Source organism: Rhea pennata, chromosome 1, assembly GCF_028389875.1.
Source record: "Rhea pennata isolate bPtePen1 chromosome 1, bPtePen1.pri, whole genome shotgun sequence".
In the NCBI taxonomy this organism is placed as follows: domain Eukaryota; kingdom Metazoa; phylum Chordata; class Aves; order Rheiformes; family Rheidae; genus Rhea; species Rhea pennata.
The window spans coordinates 172,049,336-172,067,271 of NC_084663.1; the positions used below are offsets into that span (position 1 = coordinate 172,049,336).

Genomic DNA, 17,936 nt, shown 5'->3' on the forward strand with positions numbered 1-17,936 from the left:
AAAAATGCTGTTTCCATTTGAAGTGGCAGCTCAGATGCAGCACCTCAGACTACTCAGTTCATAGCTTCCCTCGCTTAGCTGAGCATATATAGTTCTTGTAGCTGAAGTTGTTGGTGGTATATGGATGCATTAAAAAAGAACAAGTGGGAAGCTACAGAATCAAAGGCAGTATTTTCTCTGCTCCCCAAATTAGCTGGCATAATGGAATGTATATAAATGTATACATTTTTATGTAAAACACAATTCTGTTTTCTTATGTCATCCGTAATAACTAGTGACTGAACCACTCTAAGTTAAACTTCACCTACTTTGATATTCTTAATAGCTTCTAAGGAAGGAAAAGAAAAATAGAAACCCGAGAGCTCCTAATTTGCTCCTAACAGCTTTTATTTTGATGCTTCAAGTTCTTAACACTAACCTACAGCAAATACACAGGTATTTCAAGTGGCCATTTGACTTGTATTTATTTCATTGGTTGAAACATTAGATTTGTTTTGAGCTACAGTACAGTAGCATTTAAAGCAGTAAACTTCCTAAGGATATGGACTACCAAGTCACATTCTGCTAAGCATTTAACGTATAAACTACACTGAAACTCCCATCCCAAAAAAATGTAATCTCAAACACAGAAGTGTTTCCATATGCCACAAGTACCACAAGACAAAGTTGGCTATACTATTTCAACTTTAAAACAAAAAGTGATATGGAGAGTCATGTGTCAGCAGTTAATGATACCCTGACATTGCACAACATAGCCTGTTAATTACTTAACACCACAACTATTTGAATTATTGCTGTCCTCAACAGTAAAAACCAATCTAAGCCTAGGCTGTTAAGTTTCCTTTTCTGTTTTCCCAGAAATGTACTTGTAACATCTTTGTGCCGGCATTAGCTCCTATGAGATCATAGGATGAGCTGGTTCAGGAAGTCGGTAAAATACAGAAAGTATTTTAGGTAACCTGAAAATTCAGACCAGATTGATATAAGCTGCCACAGTCACACACAGCTGTCTAAAAACTTCAAACACTTGTTACCCATAGGGAAATGAGTTAAATATTTCAAAGTCTTTACAAATGCAGAGACTGAGTATAGACTATTCTCTAGATAAGACTTCCTGATTAGTCTTTTTGAAAGTACTTCATATGGCATAGTTTTCCATTTTCCATACCTTAGACTTGAGCTGTAATGAAGTATATTTACAAAGCAGATGTGGATGTCAGTAGTAAGAGCAGAACAAAACATCTCGCTACTCACTTGAAATTATTTTTTAATGTTAGACTATAATAATGTATCAGTATAGGTTTTATTTTCTATGTGGAATAACTGTTCTCAGGTTACCACAGTAAGTGATTTAAACAATTTCTACTGGTTTATTTCTGTAGCATGCAACTATGCATTTTCCTCCTCTGCTCCCAGAAAACTATAAAGTAACCTTTAATTATTAATCAAAGTAAGGGGAGGAGGATAAAAATTTAGGTTTCTCTCCAACGCTAAATTCAGAAGGTCTATTTGTTCTGCAGAAGACTATAAACCTGAAAATCACCTCTCACTGTATCAAAACAATTGCCTGTTTTCACAGAACTCCCCCCTCAGATTTTCTGATCTGTTATTTGATAATAGCCAGTTACTATGATTGTCCGGAAAGAAAGTAATCCAAGGCAGTATGACAAAGGAGATAGAGCAACCTAACCCTGGTCAGTATACAATCTAAATTGCTATTTCCCCCCTTTTTGCTACAATTTTCTTTCATTAATGTTTGTTATAAATTAACTGTTTACCTAGCATCCACAGACTATACTCCTTTATTTTTCTTTAAATAAAGTTTAAGAGTGCATGAAAAATTAAGACTGAACTCTGAGGAAACAGAAAGAATAAAAATACTGCTCAATAAAAAGTGACAATAAGGATAAGCTTAAAAGGCTTGTGCAGCTCTGCAAAGAAATAGTTTGTAATTCTCCACATTTTCAAACATCTTAAATATTATAAATACAAGCACATGCCCAGCAAAAAACCATGAAAGACTAAATGACACTTCAGCCAAAGGATCTTGAGTAGCTGACAACTATTCTACCTTCATGAATAGCTGCCTTTTGGGGGTTAGCATAGAGAAAAGAGAAAGATATAGTCTAAAAAGGTAGCAGTCTGGCACATAAAGAAAGTTTTCTTTTTTTGTTCCCAAGAGCATAGTTATCTCTAACAAAAGTATCAACAGTCAAAGAAAAGGATAAAAAAAATTTCTCTAGCTTCAGCTGAAATCTGAAACCAGAAAACCTGGCCTTATGCTACTGCATCTATCCAGCTTCGTCTTTAAGATCTAGATCCTTTTTTGGCTGCTTTAAATATGAAATACCTGCCACTTGAGAAAGTGTAAGTTTTAACAGCATAAACCTTGAACAGAAAGACTATGAGAAGAATCTTACATTCAGCTGCCCTCATTCAAAATGGCACTTGAACATGGGACCAGCATCAAATCACCATGGGAAAAAAACCCTGAGACCACCACTATGCTTCTCCAACAAAATATTCATAGATCTTACTCTTGGCTAGCCTAAAGTAAACTTTAAACAGACTTAGATTTTTAACATGAAAAACAGATAAAGCAGTGCTACAGGTATTATTTCTTCTATTCCAACAGAAAAATAAGTCGTAGAGCTACAGATTTCAGTAGTCTTAAAGAACTGGATTCAAATGCAGCCTAAAATTTGGCCTACAGGAGAAGCTCAAGTTAACAACACTTGAGTTGCAAATCTGAAGAAAATTAGTTCAATGACAAGCGCACTTATCCTCAAAATATGATCTTTGAAAAAACAACAAAAGACAGACTTCTCTATTCACAAGAAAGGATGGAAGCAGTTCAGCAATAACTCAGGGAACTTAAATAAAACATCAAGTATTTTGATTAAAGAAAAAATACTCAATTCTAATCCAGTCTATAGCTTGCCTGCAAAAATTTTTGAATTTGTTACCAAAAATTATACAAAATGGCTACACACACAACCTCCTTTAAGCAAACGAATCATAACTATCAAACTTGGTGAGCTTCTTAAAGCATCCATCAAGGCAGAACATTCTGCATCTGTCAGCTTCAATCCATTTGATTAGCAATTCATCTTAATAGTTCACCTAAATAGAGCACACCGTGATAAATCTCACTAACTCTTCTCTTCAAGCAGTCACTAATCATAGAATCAGTAAGGTTGGAAGGGACCTCTGGAGATCATCTAGTCCAACCTCCCTGCTCAGCAGAGTCACCTAAAGCATGTTAGATGGGGTTGCATCCAGGCAGGCCTTGAATTGGAATGCAGACTCTGGTAGGCCCTTAATACTAATATCCTGCCAAATACCTTTTTAATAGCACTTCTAAGACAAAGAAAAATAAAATAAAATATAGGTCTGATTACAGACTATTCTAAAACAGAGCTAAGTCCTAATCAGATAAATGAATAGATGAAATGCATAGATACTGGAAAGATAGAATCATTTTACTTGTTTTATTTCTAACCTTCTATTTCTAGGTAGACTCGCTTTATTTCCAGGTTTGAAATACCCCCACACAAGAAGTAAAAGCAGAAAAACGACTAGCATATTGTAAAATCAAGAATCTACTGAGATGATTTAAAAAAAATGCTTGAAGATTTAGTGAGACTGTCAGGAGCAATCAACAAATAAAGGATTTACTTACAGCATTAAAGACTGAATCGTCATCTGCATCAACTCAGAAATCACAGCACACAAAAATATTATCAGATGAAAACCTGTCTGTATTCTTCGCTATTTTTAACTTCCACATCTCAAAATTTCAGAAAGTTTTACTTTCATCTCATGACACTGTAGATCAATATGTGATGCTGTGTTTTGTATGGGGAAAGAGGAAAGGCAGCATCTTGAAAGCAGCTGTGTCCATTCTTAACCAAATCAGCACATCTGACTGCCACACACCCTGCTTTCAGAATTGTGCCCTAATACTGTTAAGTTTAAACAACATTTTCAGAAGAATTTGCATGGATATTAGTACACATCACCTACTAGAGGCACCAAACCACCCAGAGAGCAGGCTGATCTCAGTAACCACCCAAGCCAGAATAGCAGGCCTACAGATATTAACTCTCAATTTTGTTAGACACCTGGAAAAGACTTTCTGCTTGGAAAGCTATGGCACTTTCTGTCATTAAGCAATTACTTAAGCTACTTTATCCAAAGGAAGGATTTCTGTGCAAAATGCCCTCACTGTTCTAGGAAAAAAAAAAAAAAAAAAAAAAAAAAAAAAAGACAAAGACATAGGAAGGCAGATACTTTCTTTTCCAGTGTTCTGAAAGGCAGTTTCAGTTCCCAGGAAAGTTATCCTAAAAATAACAGATACGCAAGACAAATTAGATCTCTCTTATTCCAAAAGTGCTAGACATTATCAGCTTGTCCTTCAGGACAAGTTCTTACTCTTCGAATGATGTGCCTATAGTAATACAGTAACATCTGCCTATAGTAATCATACTGTGCATCAGTCCCTTTCACATTTCATGAACAGGTATACAATAACATTCAAAATGTACTACTGGCAGGAACAAGAATAGGAGATTAACTCACCCCAACTCTCAGTTATACTTACTGGCATATTCAGGTTTCATGTATTTCATTTTGCTTAGAAATAATTTTGCTTTTGTCTAAAGCAATTCCTCCTGTACAGAGGAAAAGGTCTTGCTGCCAACTCCTTAGAGGAGAAAAATCTGCTTTGCTTTCTTCTGGAGTGTGCAGAAGACAGTTTTATATATAATATACATATATTTAATAGCATAGTTCTCTTGCCAGAGAGAATGTTAACAACAATCTAACCATTTTTTTTTTTTTTTTGGTGGCAGAAACACTGAAATCTAAACCAGAAAGACAGAAAATTGCCTCAACATAAGTGACTTGTTGGGGGAACTTCAATATCTATTTACCCCTCTAAACAAAAAAACAAAACTATGCCCCCCTGCCAAGTTCCAAACAAAAAACTCCTTCCACAACAACATCAACAACAACAACATCACTCCTCCCTAAAACTTCAAAGGTCAGTTATTCATGCATGCAGTTTTCTGTAAGTCTTAACTTTCCAGCTCAATGAAAATAAAGGTGTCACACAGATCTTGCCGTATGTCAAAATTTAATTGAGCCTTTGTGCCCATATTTGATAATGCATGACAAAGCGCAGTGCAGAGAACAGACTGATTTTATACACAAAATAGTAATGAATTTATCATACATAGAGGAGCACTATCTAATATTGATTAAGCTTCACAGCAAGAATCTTTCCTTCCAAACCTAGAAAGAATTTTTTAAACACTATCCAATCTGTTATAGATCAAAGCTTATAACTATATGCATTAATAGGAATTTATCCTAAATAATTCTTATATACAAACAGCATATACACAACAGTAAACCACGTACTGCACTATTTGCTTTCCTGAAATGAAACTTTTCAGTCTTTTATAAAAATGTTTGTTCTATTTGTATGATTACTATGGATCTTACAGTTCAAGCTATGAATTTGCAACATCAAAATCTCATTTTTCATTAAAAATACTATTACTGAGACTTTTATTGTAAAATAAAGCTTGAAAAGATTTTAAGAAATCTAGCGACTAAAATGCTTAAAGTCTTTTCTTCCTCCTCCCCAAGGCTACTTGATTCAAAGTCCTGATTTTTGACCAACAACTCAATACTGAAAACAAAGTAATACTTTTAATTTCATTGCAGATCTTTATATATGATTGCTTGCTTTCATCACAGTTATAGTCAGCTAAGAGTAGTTAAAGATTTTTTTTAAATGAGTACCTCAGTCTGACCTTCATGGGCACTGGATTCATGAGTGACACGAATAGCCTGAAATTAAAACATATTTCAATTGGACTTTAAATAAGAGATTTCAAATGAATCACTTTATGCTCTTCATTTTACACAAGCCATAGCTCTTGAAAATTAAATCAGCAAATATATCTCCACTTCTGAAGATCAAGAGATCAATATTTCAATTTCATTCAACCCAATTCAAAACAAATATTTAACAGTTGGTAACTGCACTTTTAATACTGACAACACTAGTGGCGAGTATTTTTGTTGCATACAAGTTCCCAGCTTAATTATACAATATACTTTAGGCAGAAGCTGTGATCAGACATTCCTGCAGAGAAGACGGACACAAGATGTTACCAAACCTCCACAGTTCCTGTGGCTGAAGGGTGTGGTTAATAAACAAGTTATCACCCTTATTCCTGAGGATTTCACAGTAAAGTTAAACTGAACTAACACCTGAAGTCACTGTGACTACCCTATTTATTGACAGAGGATCATCACTAGCATTAGGAGCCATTCCCCCCCTCCACCACTGTCCAAATGGTTCTGCTCCATCAAATGATTCTCCTAACCACTGCAGCAACTAGCTCATCTCAGTGGTGGTGTGCGTGTTTGCGGGAGGATTAAAGTCGATCAGCCAAATCAGTTCCCTGCACGGCCAGACGTGCTAGAGACAAAGCAAGTGAGGATTAGAAAGCACAAATGGAAGGGGGCAGGAGAAGCATCATCTTTTCAACAATGGCCTCAGATCTGCTTAAATTGACCATAAAACTGGATTCTGAACGAGCCAGAGATCGTATTCGCATTTATCATCCATTTTAAAATCCATTTAAACTAACTCAGTGAACTAATATGGATGAGGAACATTGACAAAATCCATTCTACTGACTGAGTTACCTTAAGTTAAAGCAGTTTTTTTTCTTACAGTAACTGTCTGATCACAGGCTCCCATGTAAAGTCAGATTGTTCAAATGCTTGACCAGATCAAGTCCTAAAGACTGTTTAAAGCCATGTAAGAATTATTTGCACAAGTAGATACAAAAGTAAAAATTACGATACTAACTTCGTAAGTTTCTAGATATTTGGCCCTCTCTTCAGGAGTCATAGACAATGAATCTTCTAGGAACTTTTTCAATGAAGAATTAGTTTCTTAAAAAAATAAAAACAAGATATAACATTAATAATTCTTATCTGTGCTTCATATCTTAAGTTAGCTAGACATTACATAAAAGTTTTATACATAAAAGTTTTACATAGAAGTAAAAAGGCTTACTGCAAAACAATAGCTATTTGCTGCATTATTCAATATTTTAAGTGCCTTAGTTTGGTTAGTACAAAAGATTATTTTTATACTTATAGGTAAAAATGCTTCATGAGTAAGAACTGCCCTTTACAAACGTTTTAATTTAGAATTTAGAGAAATAGTACATAACCTATCCTTCCCTCCATGTCTTCTCCGCAATGTTAAGAAAAAAAAAATTTACCGAAGTTCATTTTTTCTCTGTTGTTCGCAATAGCATGAATTAGACCAATTGTTCCACAAGCATTGTTGATGGTCTGCTTCATGAAATACACTGATGACTTGACATCTTGTCCCTTTGCTTTTATTCTCTCTTCTTCTTCTGTTCTGAAGGTTTCATACTAGAAGTAAAGTTACCAAAAATTCCGCAAATTAGATACTAATTGTTTTTTTTCTGCTTGGATGATGTAAATGTGATAGGTATACTGCCCCCTACCCTCCTCCCTCCCAAAAAATCAGCTTGAAACACTTAACAAGTGGTTCAACCAGTGTATGCTGACTTAACTGAAAAGCTCTATATTGTGTCTTAATGTCTTTTCACTAGCTAGGGAATAGTCATCCTTAATCCATCACTTTGAAATGTATGCTTATCTAACATCATTTCAAGAATGTTCAAAGTGTTTTTTTTTTGTTTGGTTTTTTTTGTTTTTTTTTTTTTTTTTTTTTTTTGATTTGTGCACCTATCACCATCTCTTCAATCCAACAGGAAAAAATATTTAAGGATAAAGGCTTTAAAAATCTATCAAGCAAACCATAATACTTAAGGTGTTTATCAACCTGGATTATAAGATCCCTCTCTTTACACTTATTTTATCTTTCTGGAAAAAAATAAGATTCATATAATGCTCATTGCCTGAAAATGGACCTTCAAAAGCTGTATTTATAAAGGCATGATTTATTTCCAGGAGTAAGAGACAGAATTTAATCTGATTGAGCAAGCTCAATCAATTTTACACTTAGCAAAATCATTGATTAGTATTGATGAAAAAAATCTGTAATCTGTTACTCTTTGCGACAGATTTTGTTTTGCTTAAGATTTTCATCTCATTTGACGAGGATGAAAAAAAACTAACTGATGGAAGAAGCCTTGAGAATAAGCCTCTTGCTTATTCTGTGGAGTTCCTTCTTTTCCTTACTAGGGGGATAACTTAAAGGGTCCCTGAGACACTACATGCACTAGTTAAATTTATTGGGAAAAGATATGGCTAACATCACTTGCTTCTAGATTTTGCTTTATCTGAAGCAGTTATCTTCTATGATTCAAACTGGATTCAGTTTAGAGCCTTTGGCACTGTTGTAAGAAATGACTCCTAAAACTAAAGTGCTTTATTTTAAGAGAACTTCATGAAAATACTAGCAAACAAAGAATAGATACCTATGAACAGAATATCATTCATGTGCTTTACTTGGCAAAGGACAGATTTAACTAGGAAGGACAAAAGATGCTGAATTTTGAGGTGCGTAAAAACATGAAAAGAGAAAAATAAGAGCCTGCTGTCTACAATCCCCAAAAGGTTAGTCTGACAATCAGTCATCTTATTCTGGACTATGAAATGAAATTATACTCTCATCTAAAATACTGCCACCCTCTTAGTGTGCCTCAACAATTGATTTCTACCAGAGAAGACAAACTTGGAAGTACCAGACATCTCTTACTGCCAATTATAGAACATTCCATTCTTTCAGCTACTGCAGGAATTCTGTTTTCTGGAAATACCAACCTTCCCCCTTAAATGCCTCTTAGCAGCAAAGTAAAAGGAGTTTTCAACCACTTGCACATCATGCCGATACCCCAGAATTAGAGCATATTAAAGCAGTTCGTCCACATAACCCACTGTGGCATATTAATACTGTGAAAATGTAGTTCCTCTTAATATTAAAAATTAGGTAGGAATACAAAGGACAGACCTCCAAAGCAGTAGTTTGTCAGTAGAGGCTGAAGTGCTGAAAACAGTTAGCTCAGGCCTGAGGTGGAAGAGACTACCCAAATTTCCATAGCAAAGAAGCTATGAAACACTACCCAGGAGTATGTCAAAAGCATGCATAACAAATTTGAAAAGATTTGTTAGTGTTACTTTCAAACATCTGCAAAGACTAGTAAGAATTTGAATTGTAAGGATTGATGAATAGGAGATACAAAAGAAAGAAAATGGCAATCTCACAGCATCATGAAGACTTATATTTGAGAATCAGTGATACTGATGTTGCAGTCCATAAATTAGGGAAAGATTGTTCCAGAAAATGCCGTATTTTTCTCCTCTGCGTAGCCTCTTTACCTCATTTTGCAGAAAAAAAAACCCTCCAAAGTGGATGTACTTTTGATACAAGTATGGCAAATATAAAATTTGCATGTAGGATATATCCAATTATTAGAAATCTCTCAAACTCTGTATCAGTGACAGAGAAACAAGACTTTTTCCAGCATCATGGTTCCACATCTACAGCTTTGTCTGAATGTTCATAGTAATAGCAAGTACATTTATGAGGCATCTTAACCACTTAGCTACTAGCATACAACAGTGGTCTTACCTGGAGACTTTCAAAGCTTATTGGGCAAAAATGCAGCTTGAAGTGGTTACATGTAGATATATAGCTGCCATTCATCCCTTGCCAATCAAAATGAACCCCAAGGCAAAAGAATAAATAAAAAAGATTAAGATGGATTTTTGAGAATACTGAAAATACATTTTGCACAGGAGTTGGACTAGATGACTTCTAGAGGTCCTTTTCAACTTCAGTTATCCCATGATAGGCATCCACTGGATCAGGCCCAAAGGTCCCAACACATACAGGATTCATTCTGTCTAGAAGCTATGATGCAAACTAAGTCAGTCCTTAACCTTTAACTGGATAATGAGCACACAGATGATTTGTATGCTAACAAGCATATCTAACCCTGAAAGCAAGTTCAAGCAAACTGATACCTAGGAAGGACAGAAGAAAGGAGGGGTTTCTAGACAGAGGGGTTTCTAGACAGAGAAATAAACATGATAGATGCACATTTACAGAGACAGCAAAATATGAATTCAGAGGTATGCTTTCATAAATATAGACAGTCAAGCACAGCAGGCACATATAAGCACAATATGACGGACAGTATTGGAAGGACAATGGAAGAGGGGAAGAACTCCAAAAATACAACATAACACTCAGCTCTTAGAATTTACACTGAGCAAAAAAGCTTCAGAACAGAGGCTTAATGTGGAAGATTCAGCTCATGTGCTCAGGAGAAGAGTTGCTGCATAGTAGATAAACACTTCTGTTCCTTATGTTGAAGGGTTAACATGCTGGCTAAAATCTCAAATGTTTTGTCAATGATCAGATTTGATTGATCAATATAGTATATGCTGTTTCTCTGGTTCTTCGTTTGTCTCATGCTATTGTAGGATGAAACCAGGCAGATATTCTGCAACAAAAGGGAAGTTGCTCTTCCCCTGGAATGCTCCCTTCACATGCTCCAAGAAGGCAAGCTCACAGAGACTGCCTCTCTGTGGTATGGTGGGCAGAAGAAAAGGATGGTCACAGGGAGCTCAGATCCTGTAGGCCAAACAGTCAAGAGACTGCAAAACCACAACACAGCAGAACAGAAGCCAACTTCAAAAGTGAGGTAAAAGAAATTTCCTGAAGATAAGAAGGGGCACTTCAGTTTGCTTCAATGTAAAGCCAAATTGGCTGAAATCAAGCCCAAGAGTGACCAACTGCACAGATGTTTTGGACAAGCTAATACACAGAGGCTTAAAAGTCATAACAGAAGAGCTCCAACCTAGCCACCTTTAGTTCTCTCCTTGTCCTTATAAACCATTTGTTCTTTTTGAGACACACTAAAAGGCAGTTGAGGAAAACTGACCTCAAACTTATTGGTCAACTTTAGATATTTCTGCTATCATGTAAGACTTTTTACAAGCTACAAGATCAATATGAACTGCACATTTCAATCTACAGCCATCCAACTTTCAAAGAAGAGATGTATATCTTTATATATAAATATGTAAGTACACAGAATAAGCAGACTTATTTCAAATACCTGCCTAACTTATTTTTTCTTCTTGAATGAACATAAGCAGTCAGGAAGAGGGTGAGGAGGGGAAAAACAGGCAGCAAGAAAATATATGCACTTTCATCTTAGAAAGATGTCCTATCTGCCCAAAAAACAAAATCCATACTGGTACTAACAACTGAACCAAAAATGGGCTGAAGTTTGGTCGGTGTGATAGTGCCAAAACTCAAAACTTTTTTTAAAACCAAGGTGGGCGGGGTGGGGGAAAGAGAGAAATAGCTGCATTTGGTATGTTCTCTATTTCATACTTTGCTTATCCTACTGCAGCTTTCTACTAAAATTAGCAAAAATATGCCATTTAATTATGCATATTATTAAAAAGCCTTGAAATTGTTTATAAACAAGAAAGGTATGAGACATACTTTCTTTGCTTCTATATTAACTTTTCCCACTTTAATTAAAATACTTTAAAGGAAATTGGAAATACACATACAGGTTGTCAAAAAAAGTTCTGAAGGAATGTTTTAGTTAATAAGTCTCTGAATAAGGTCTGTTACTACTATGACACTGAAGTACAAGATACAAAATTTTCATTCTCATTTCATTTACAAAAATGTGATTCATTGATTATTAAATAAACATTTACCTTTTCTGTTATTGGAAAAAGAAGTAGCACTGCACAGACAGGTCTTGGCACCATGCTAAGGAGTTCTGGTTCCATACCATAAACATCTACAAATTGCCAGTCAGGATGTATACCTAATTGTTTCAGAAACTGGAAAAGAAGAAATACATATTAATAAAATAAATGAGTGTGCTCATATGTTGACCTTTCCAGAAGCATAAAGGAACAATTTCAGTTTCAAGATGAAATACATTGCAACAGCACAGACTTTCCATCAGCACAAAATAAGAAGAATAAATGAGATTCAAATTTTAATAAATAACAGTGAATAAACCTTAGTGCTAACAAAGATGTATAAAACGCATCTAACCTATTTAAGGAAATAGGAAGGGAAGTGAAATCTCATCCCCAATATTGTTTATTAAGCATTAAAGCATTTCAACCATTTTGAAAGTGTTTTGTTACCAATACAGAAGAATACTAAGTATTAACTTTAACCAGTAATTGTAGGACACAGTATTTATGAATAAGCTTACGATATTGGACTCCATGAGCATTTCAGAATACCCTATACCAGTATAGTGGAGCTGCCAAGTTTAAGCAATTGGGGTGGGGGGGGGGAGGAAAGGTGCTCTTTGATGGCCTTTGGTATGACAAGAGAGAACACATTTTACTTTGTGTAACTTTTAAGAAGGGCAAAAATCAGAGGAAACATGCATACTGTTAAGTTTATTATGAAGAGAATGAAGCTACAGTTTACAGACAGTGTTTTGAGAAAAAATTGCACTTTGTCATTCTAAATGTATTCTTCACTTTCCCTCTTACCCTGAAAGATATAAAGATCAAAACCCAGGGTAAGTAAAGGAGAATTAAATTTGAAAAAAGTTTAAAGAGAAGCTTGGAAAAAAAATAGTACGGCTTTCTGTACACCTGAATAGTGTATTTATCAGGGAAAAAGCTTCACAGAAATAGAGAGCTTCCATTACTGCCAGTATCATAGCACCTAGGAATAAGAAGTTAAGTTTCAATATACCATGAGTTGGCTCTTAAGCGATGGCTACCAATACAAGAGGCAACGAGAAGATTGGCTTAGTAGGACAGGAAGCAGTCTTGACAAAATAGCAGCCTCAAAACATTACTGTAGAATCATCAAAAAACATTTAAGGAGAAGCCTGAAATAGGCTAATGAGATATTTCTGTGTATCAAGAGGGTTTCACTCAAGCTTGGGAAAAAAGGACAAAGACACCTGTCTGAAAATTTAATGAGATGACAAAAATTAGCATCATGAGGCCATACGTAAGATAGACCGCCAGATGGGTAACAGATGACCAGTAGATGGCAGGGTGGGAAAATCCCTCAAAAAAACAAAGATATGTAGCTTTGAACTAAATCAAACCCACTTCAACCTTCTTCTAGCTCTTTCCTAGGCCAGTTACAGAAGCTGGTACAAAATGCAATCAGTTATCCACTAAGAGATGGACCAAGCACTTCCACATTGACAAAAGCATTACTGTTCTAGAACAGCAGACAATTCTGTATGCTTTTTAGACTGTGTCATTCAAATGGAGGGATTTTTGTTGCTTTGCATCCCAATTACTCAGCAATTATGCAAGTAATTCTACTGTACAGATCCTTAAGGACAGAGCAGTTGGGGTACTTTTCACCATATTTGAAAGGCTCACTCAGACACTTGCAGCTGCTTACTTTCCCTTAACTTATCAGGTTAACATAAAATAGTTCTTTTTCTTCTAGATTTGCTCTTTTTCAGTTAGATACTCAGTTTCACTTTCATTATCAAAATGCTCATTAATTTGAATTTATATGAAGTGTTAAAAGACATAATAGGAAAGATATTTAGTCACATTACAGAAGTCCTGAAGTTCAGATAGAATTAGATATGCAAAAGTGCATTGATTTTATTAAGTAACTTTCAGAGCTTTATTTTTACTCACTGCTATCATATTTTCAGTTGTCTCTTTTGCTGTTGTATTAAACCATCTTCCTGAAGAAGTCTTGTTTTTCCACTGGGTCAGTCCATTCATTAGACAAAAAGACCTAATAAAGTTGCATGCTTATTCTATACAGTCATTTCAATGATGTCTTATCTGCACCTTTCATAAGTTTCTGCTTGTTGCCCAAGCACTCTTCAAGTCCCTTCCTTCTCAGCTGGTGCCTAGGGTTAAGTGGAATTTCAGCTCAATTACCATTCAAGTTGAAGTTTGCACAATTGCTTCAATATCTAATATACATGAGCTGAAACTTTCACCATTAACAGATTTGATAAAGAACATACAGCCCTTTGTGGTGTTGGGCCCACACTGGTAAGCCCAGTTTTCAAGGAGGTAAATAGCAATGTAGGACCCCTACATTCTTTAAAATTGCCTGATAAGAGCAATAGTTCAAGTTGGGCACATAATAGCATTAAACTACTCACAAGCAAAGAAGATCTGGTCAAAACTGTGAGGGCCGAGAGCAGCCATGGCTGCCGTGACCATGATTGTGCAGTTTAAAAACCTGAATGAAACAGATAAAACAGATAGCATAATTGCAGCTCTGCAGATTTTGACTCACTCAGGGATCTGCCTCACAAAATCTCATAGGAGACTGTCCAGCAGGGGAAACAGGCTCAGGACTGGAGTTCAATCATCAAGGAGAATCTCCTCAAAGCAGTCTATTCCAATTGCAGAAAGTTAAGCAAGTGTAGCAGAAGGCCAGTGTGGATCAACAGGGGAGCTCTTGACCGAGCTTAAATTCAAAATACATAGGGCAGAAAGAGGGACAGAATATCCAAAAGGAATATAGAGCCACTGCTTAAGCATGCAGGAATGCCATTAGGAAAGACAAAACACAAGTGTCACTGAAATTACAAGGGATGTGAACGACAAGAATAAGGCTTCTACTAGCACGCTGGCAACAAAAAGGCTAAAGAAAACACAGACCCCAGGCCCAACCGGCAGTGACATCCACCAGGGGCTGACACTAAGGCCAACTGCTTAACATATTTATCAAAAATTCTTTAACACCTTCAAACCTGGTATTTCAAGATCTCATAAAAAAGGTTCAAGGAATAAAGCCCATTTACCACCACTTCCCCCCCACCTCAGATTTTCGATGGAGAAACCAAGAGAAGACTGAAGTGTGGTAAGTTTTCTATACACAGAGTTTTTACCCCTTCAGTTGTGTTAATGAGTGTGTCTTTCTTTAGTGTGTCCAAAAACAACCATTCTGACTTAGAGCTCCTGATCTTCATAATGAGCAGTATCTATATATCTATCAATACCCATCAAGCAGTTTTGAAATTTAATATTCAGTATGTACAAGCAGTGATGTATGTATTGAACCAGGACCAGATCGCCACAGAGATGGTGATGCAAGGCATGAAGTTGGACTAATCAGGCAATTCAGACTTCCTCTAAAATTGTTTCTAGTGAGCACAAACTGCAGATTTACTGAAATGGGGCTATTCAGTCAATGATTCATAATAGGACATCAAGTTATGTTGTAAAAAAAACATTTAGGAACTTATTTCTATTATCTAAGAAAAAGTGAGTAATGGGCACAGGTCTGATCAATCCACTCTTTCAGATAAGCCATTATACATGTTATTTACAGCATATTAAAATAACAAGCAGATTATTCTGCTACTTTAGGTCAAGGAAAACAGGAAAGCAAGAAATTTTGTCTTTTCTGCCATGCTATTAAGTGAAACAAGATAATCTATCACACTAACTACCATCACTTGTTTTTCACTGCACAGTACAGCATTTATTGTTATTCATTAAACAGACTTATTTATCCTTGGCTGTCAGGAGGTACTTCAGTCCCTAACAGTAAGGTTTTCAATTTATTTAATTGAAATAGAAATAAGAAATGAACAAAGAACACAATTGCCAATTTTGGCCTTTTATTATCTATAGAGAGGTAAAATGTATGCTTTTCTTAATTTTCAATTACTAAAGAACATACCAGGAAAGACTTAGAAATCAGTCTTTCTGCTGTTCTTGTAAATAATATTCTGAACTCCAACACAAGCTACAATTTTTCCCTGTGCAGGTTAGCCATGCTACCTCAATAGCTTGAGATATTTTAAACTAGAATAAACCATTCACAATCAACGTATCTATAAACCCACCTTCATATTTGTGCTTGTGTTTATGAATTTTATATTCTTGATATTCTTCGCTATGCAGTGGCACAGATTCAACAGTTCCCCCTAGCTGACTATGGAAGACATTCTAGGGTACACTCGTTACAGAAGTGCAAGCTGAGTTTTGGTCTTCCACTTTGAGGTTACACTCAAAAACAGGCTGCCTTCCAAGACTGCATATTATCTCCAATACTGCTACTTTGCCTACAAAGGCATAAGGTAAGCTTAAGTGGCCTGAAAATGCTTAGCTAAGGTGCTTATGCTTCTTCACATTAGACACACTTCCACTCCAACACAACAGCTCACCTAAGAGGACCACCACGAACAATGCACTTCAGGAATCTCTGGCACTGCCTTTTTAGAATAGGCTCCTGGCTTTGGTCAGTAGGGTTTTCTTTTGGGAAAGCTAATGTTGCAAACTGAGTTGATAACTTTACTCCTCCTAAAAGAACTTTCCATTTTATTATCTTCAAGATAATTAATCTTTATATTTGCCACTCTTGAGAAACAAACATGTTCTGTAACTGAACGAAGACTGGTTGTACACAGTTTCTGCCACTTTGTTCTATGTTGCAATCTTTATTATCTCAGAAAGTCATAGCTGTCAAAGGGATCCATGCACTAAAATGAATTTCTGTATATAGCTGATTCTCAATGCATTAATGGATTTATAAGAGCAGGATCAAAGGTCTGAAAATAATTCTGGAAGGCAACTAGACAGTAGTTTGTAAGCATTATATAATCACAGAAACTCAAGCCACAGGCAGCTAGCTGCCAAATAAGCCAAATAGCTTAACTCTTGATAATCTTTAGCCAATGCTTGAGCTGCACAATCAGATTCAATGAATTATTTAGCCTATCTGCTATAACAAAGACATGCACTGACATGCTACCTTCTGTAGGAAGTAAGGATATTTCTTAGAACACTGGTGATCAAGAAAGATAGATCTGGCTACTGACACTACTTGGCTCCTTAGTAAGCCCAGATGAACAATTCTTGATTGTTCCTCACATCACTTCAATCTTACATGCAGTCAGCTTGAGCCTCATCTCTTTGCTCTGGCAATTTTTTAGGCAGTCTCACTTGCTGAGTGTCAGATGAAATTCAGAACAAAATACATAGGCAAGCATCATCTCATAAACTATGGACAGCTAAATGTAGTTTCTTGCATTCTCTCTCCCACTAATGGGAAAGTACCATTAGCGTCATAAGAGGTTCACGAAAAGGGGTAGCATAGGTCCCTGCAGGCCCCACAGCTGAAGCATCTCAAAGAGATGAAATAAGTCTCACTGAACCCATCAGACACAACCACAACTCTGTGCATGCTGAATCATGAACTGTTTTTACATCAGAGGTAAACCAACAATACTTCATAATTCATTCCATTAGACTTTGACAATGATTAAAAAAAGCACTGTGACAGAAACAAATTAGCACTGTATGGTACATTTGACTACGCTGACTTTAAGAAGATCCCTACAGATAAGTGGTGGTGCTGTCCTCAGTGAGTCATGGCAATTGGAAATCTTTAATGCTAAAAGTATTTTTGATTACTCTTACCAGACAATTTCTAAACTTGCAAATAATTCCAATACATCAGAGGTCATATACACTAAGGAATTAGAAGCTCCTAGACTTGAATTGTAATACAAAGGTTTTCATCAGACGTAGAAAGACTTAAGGTGTTTTGGAAATACTTCACACCTAAGCAATCTTGTGCTCCTGCAACCAGGAAATACTGACTTTTTTCCACTCCCCCATTATCATTTGAATTTCTACTACAAAGACAGAGTCTCAATTTGACAACACACGTTCATTTACTTTTGATATGTTCTTAGCATTGGGCTCACCCTCCCGTTTTGAAGTGTATTTAACACATTCCTCTTTTTAGTTCTAAGAAAAGTGAATGATTGGTACACTAACCAAAATAGACTAAGGATTTGTCAAAGCATAACTGTTTTGAGTATAACATAATGCTCAGGAACCCATGCTTTTTACAGGTGACTGAAAGTGCACTGGTTTAAAAGGCTATTATT

The 17,936-nt window shown here is 36.0% G+C and overlaps 1 protein-coding gene across 2 annotated transcripts in view; it reads right to left on the reverse strand.

Annotated features, from left to right (window-relative positions):
• The window catches only part of UCHL3 (ubiquitin C-terminal hydrolase L3), a 41,485-nt gene that overhangs the window by 21,253 nt on the left and 2,296 nt on the right, over positions 1-17,936 (reverse strand). Inside the window, exons 1-5 of one of the 2 annotated variants that reach the window (XM_062576082.1) lie at positions 14,187-14,261; positions 11,773-11,901; positions 7,314-7,470; positions 6,893-6,978; positions 5,812-5,859 (exon numbers count right to left, since the gene is read on the reverse strand). In XM_062576082.1, the coding sequence (XP_062432066.1) occupies positions 5,812-5,859; positions 6,893-6,978; positions 7,314-7,470; positions 11,773-11,847 (366 nt within the window). In that variant the 5' untranslated portion in view covers positions 11,848-11,901; positions 14,187-14,261. Of the gene's footprint in view, positions 1-5,811; positions 5,860-6,892; positions 6,979-7,313; positions 7,471-11,772; positions 11,902-14,186; positions 14,262-17,936 lie in introns of those variants that run through there. The other variant, XM_062576071.1, reaches the window with a different exon arrangement.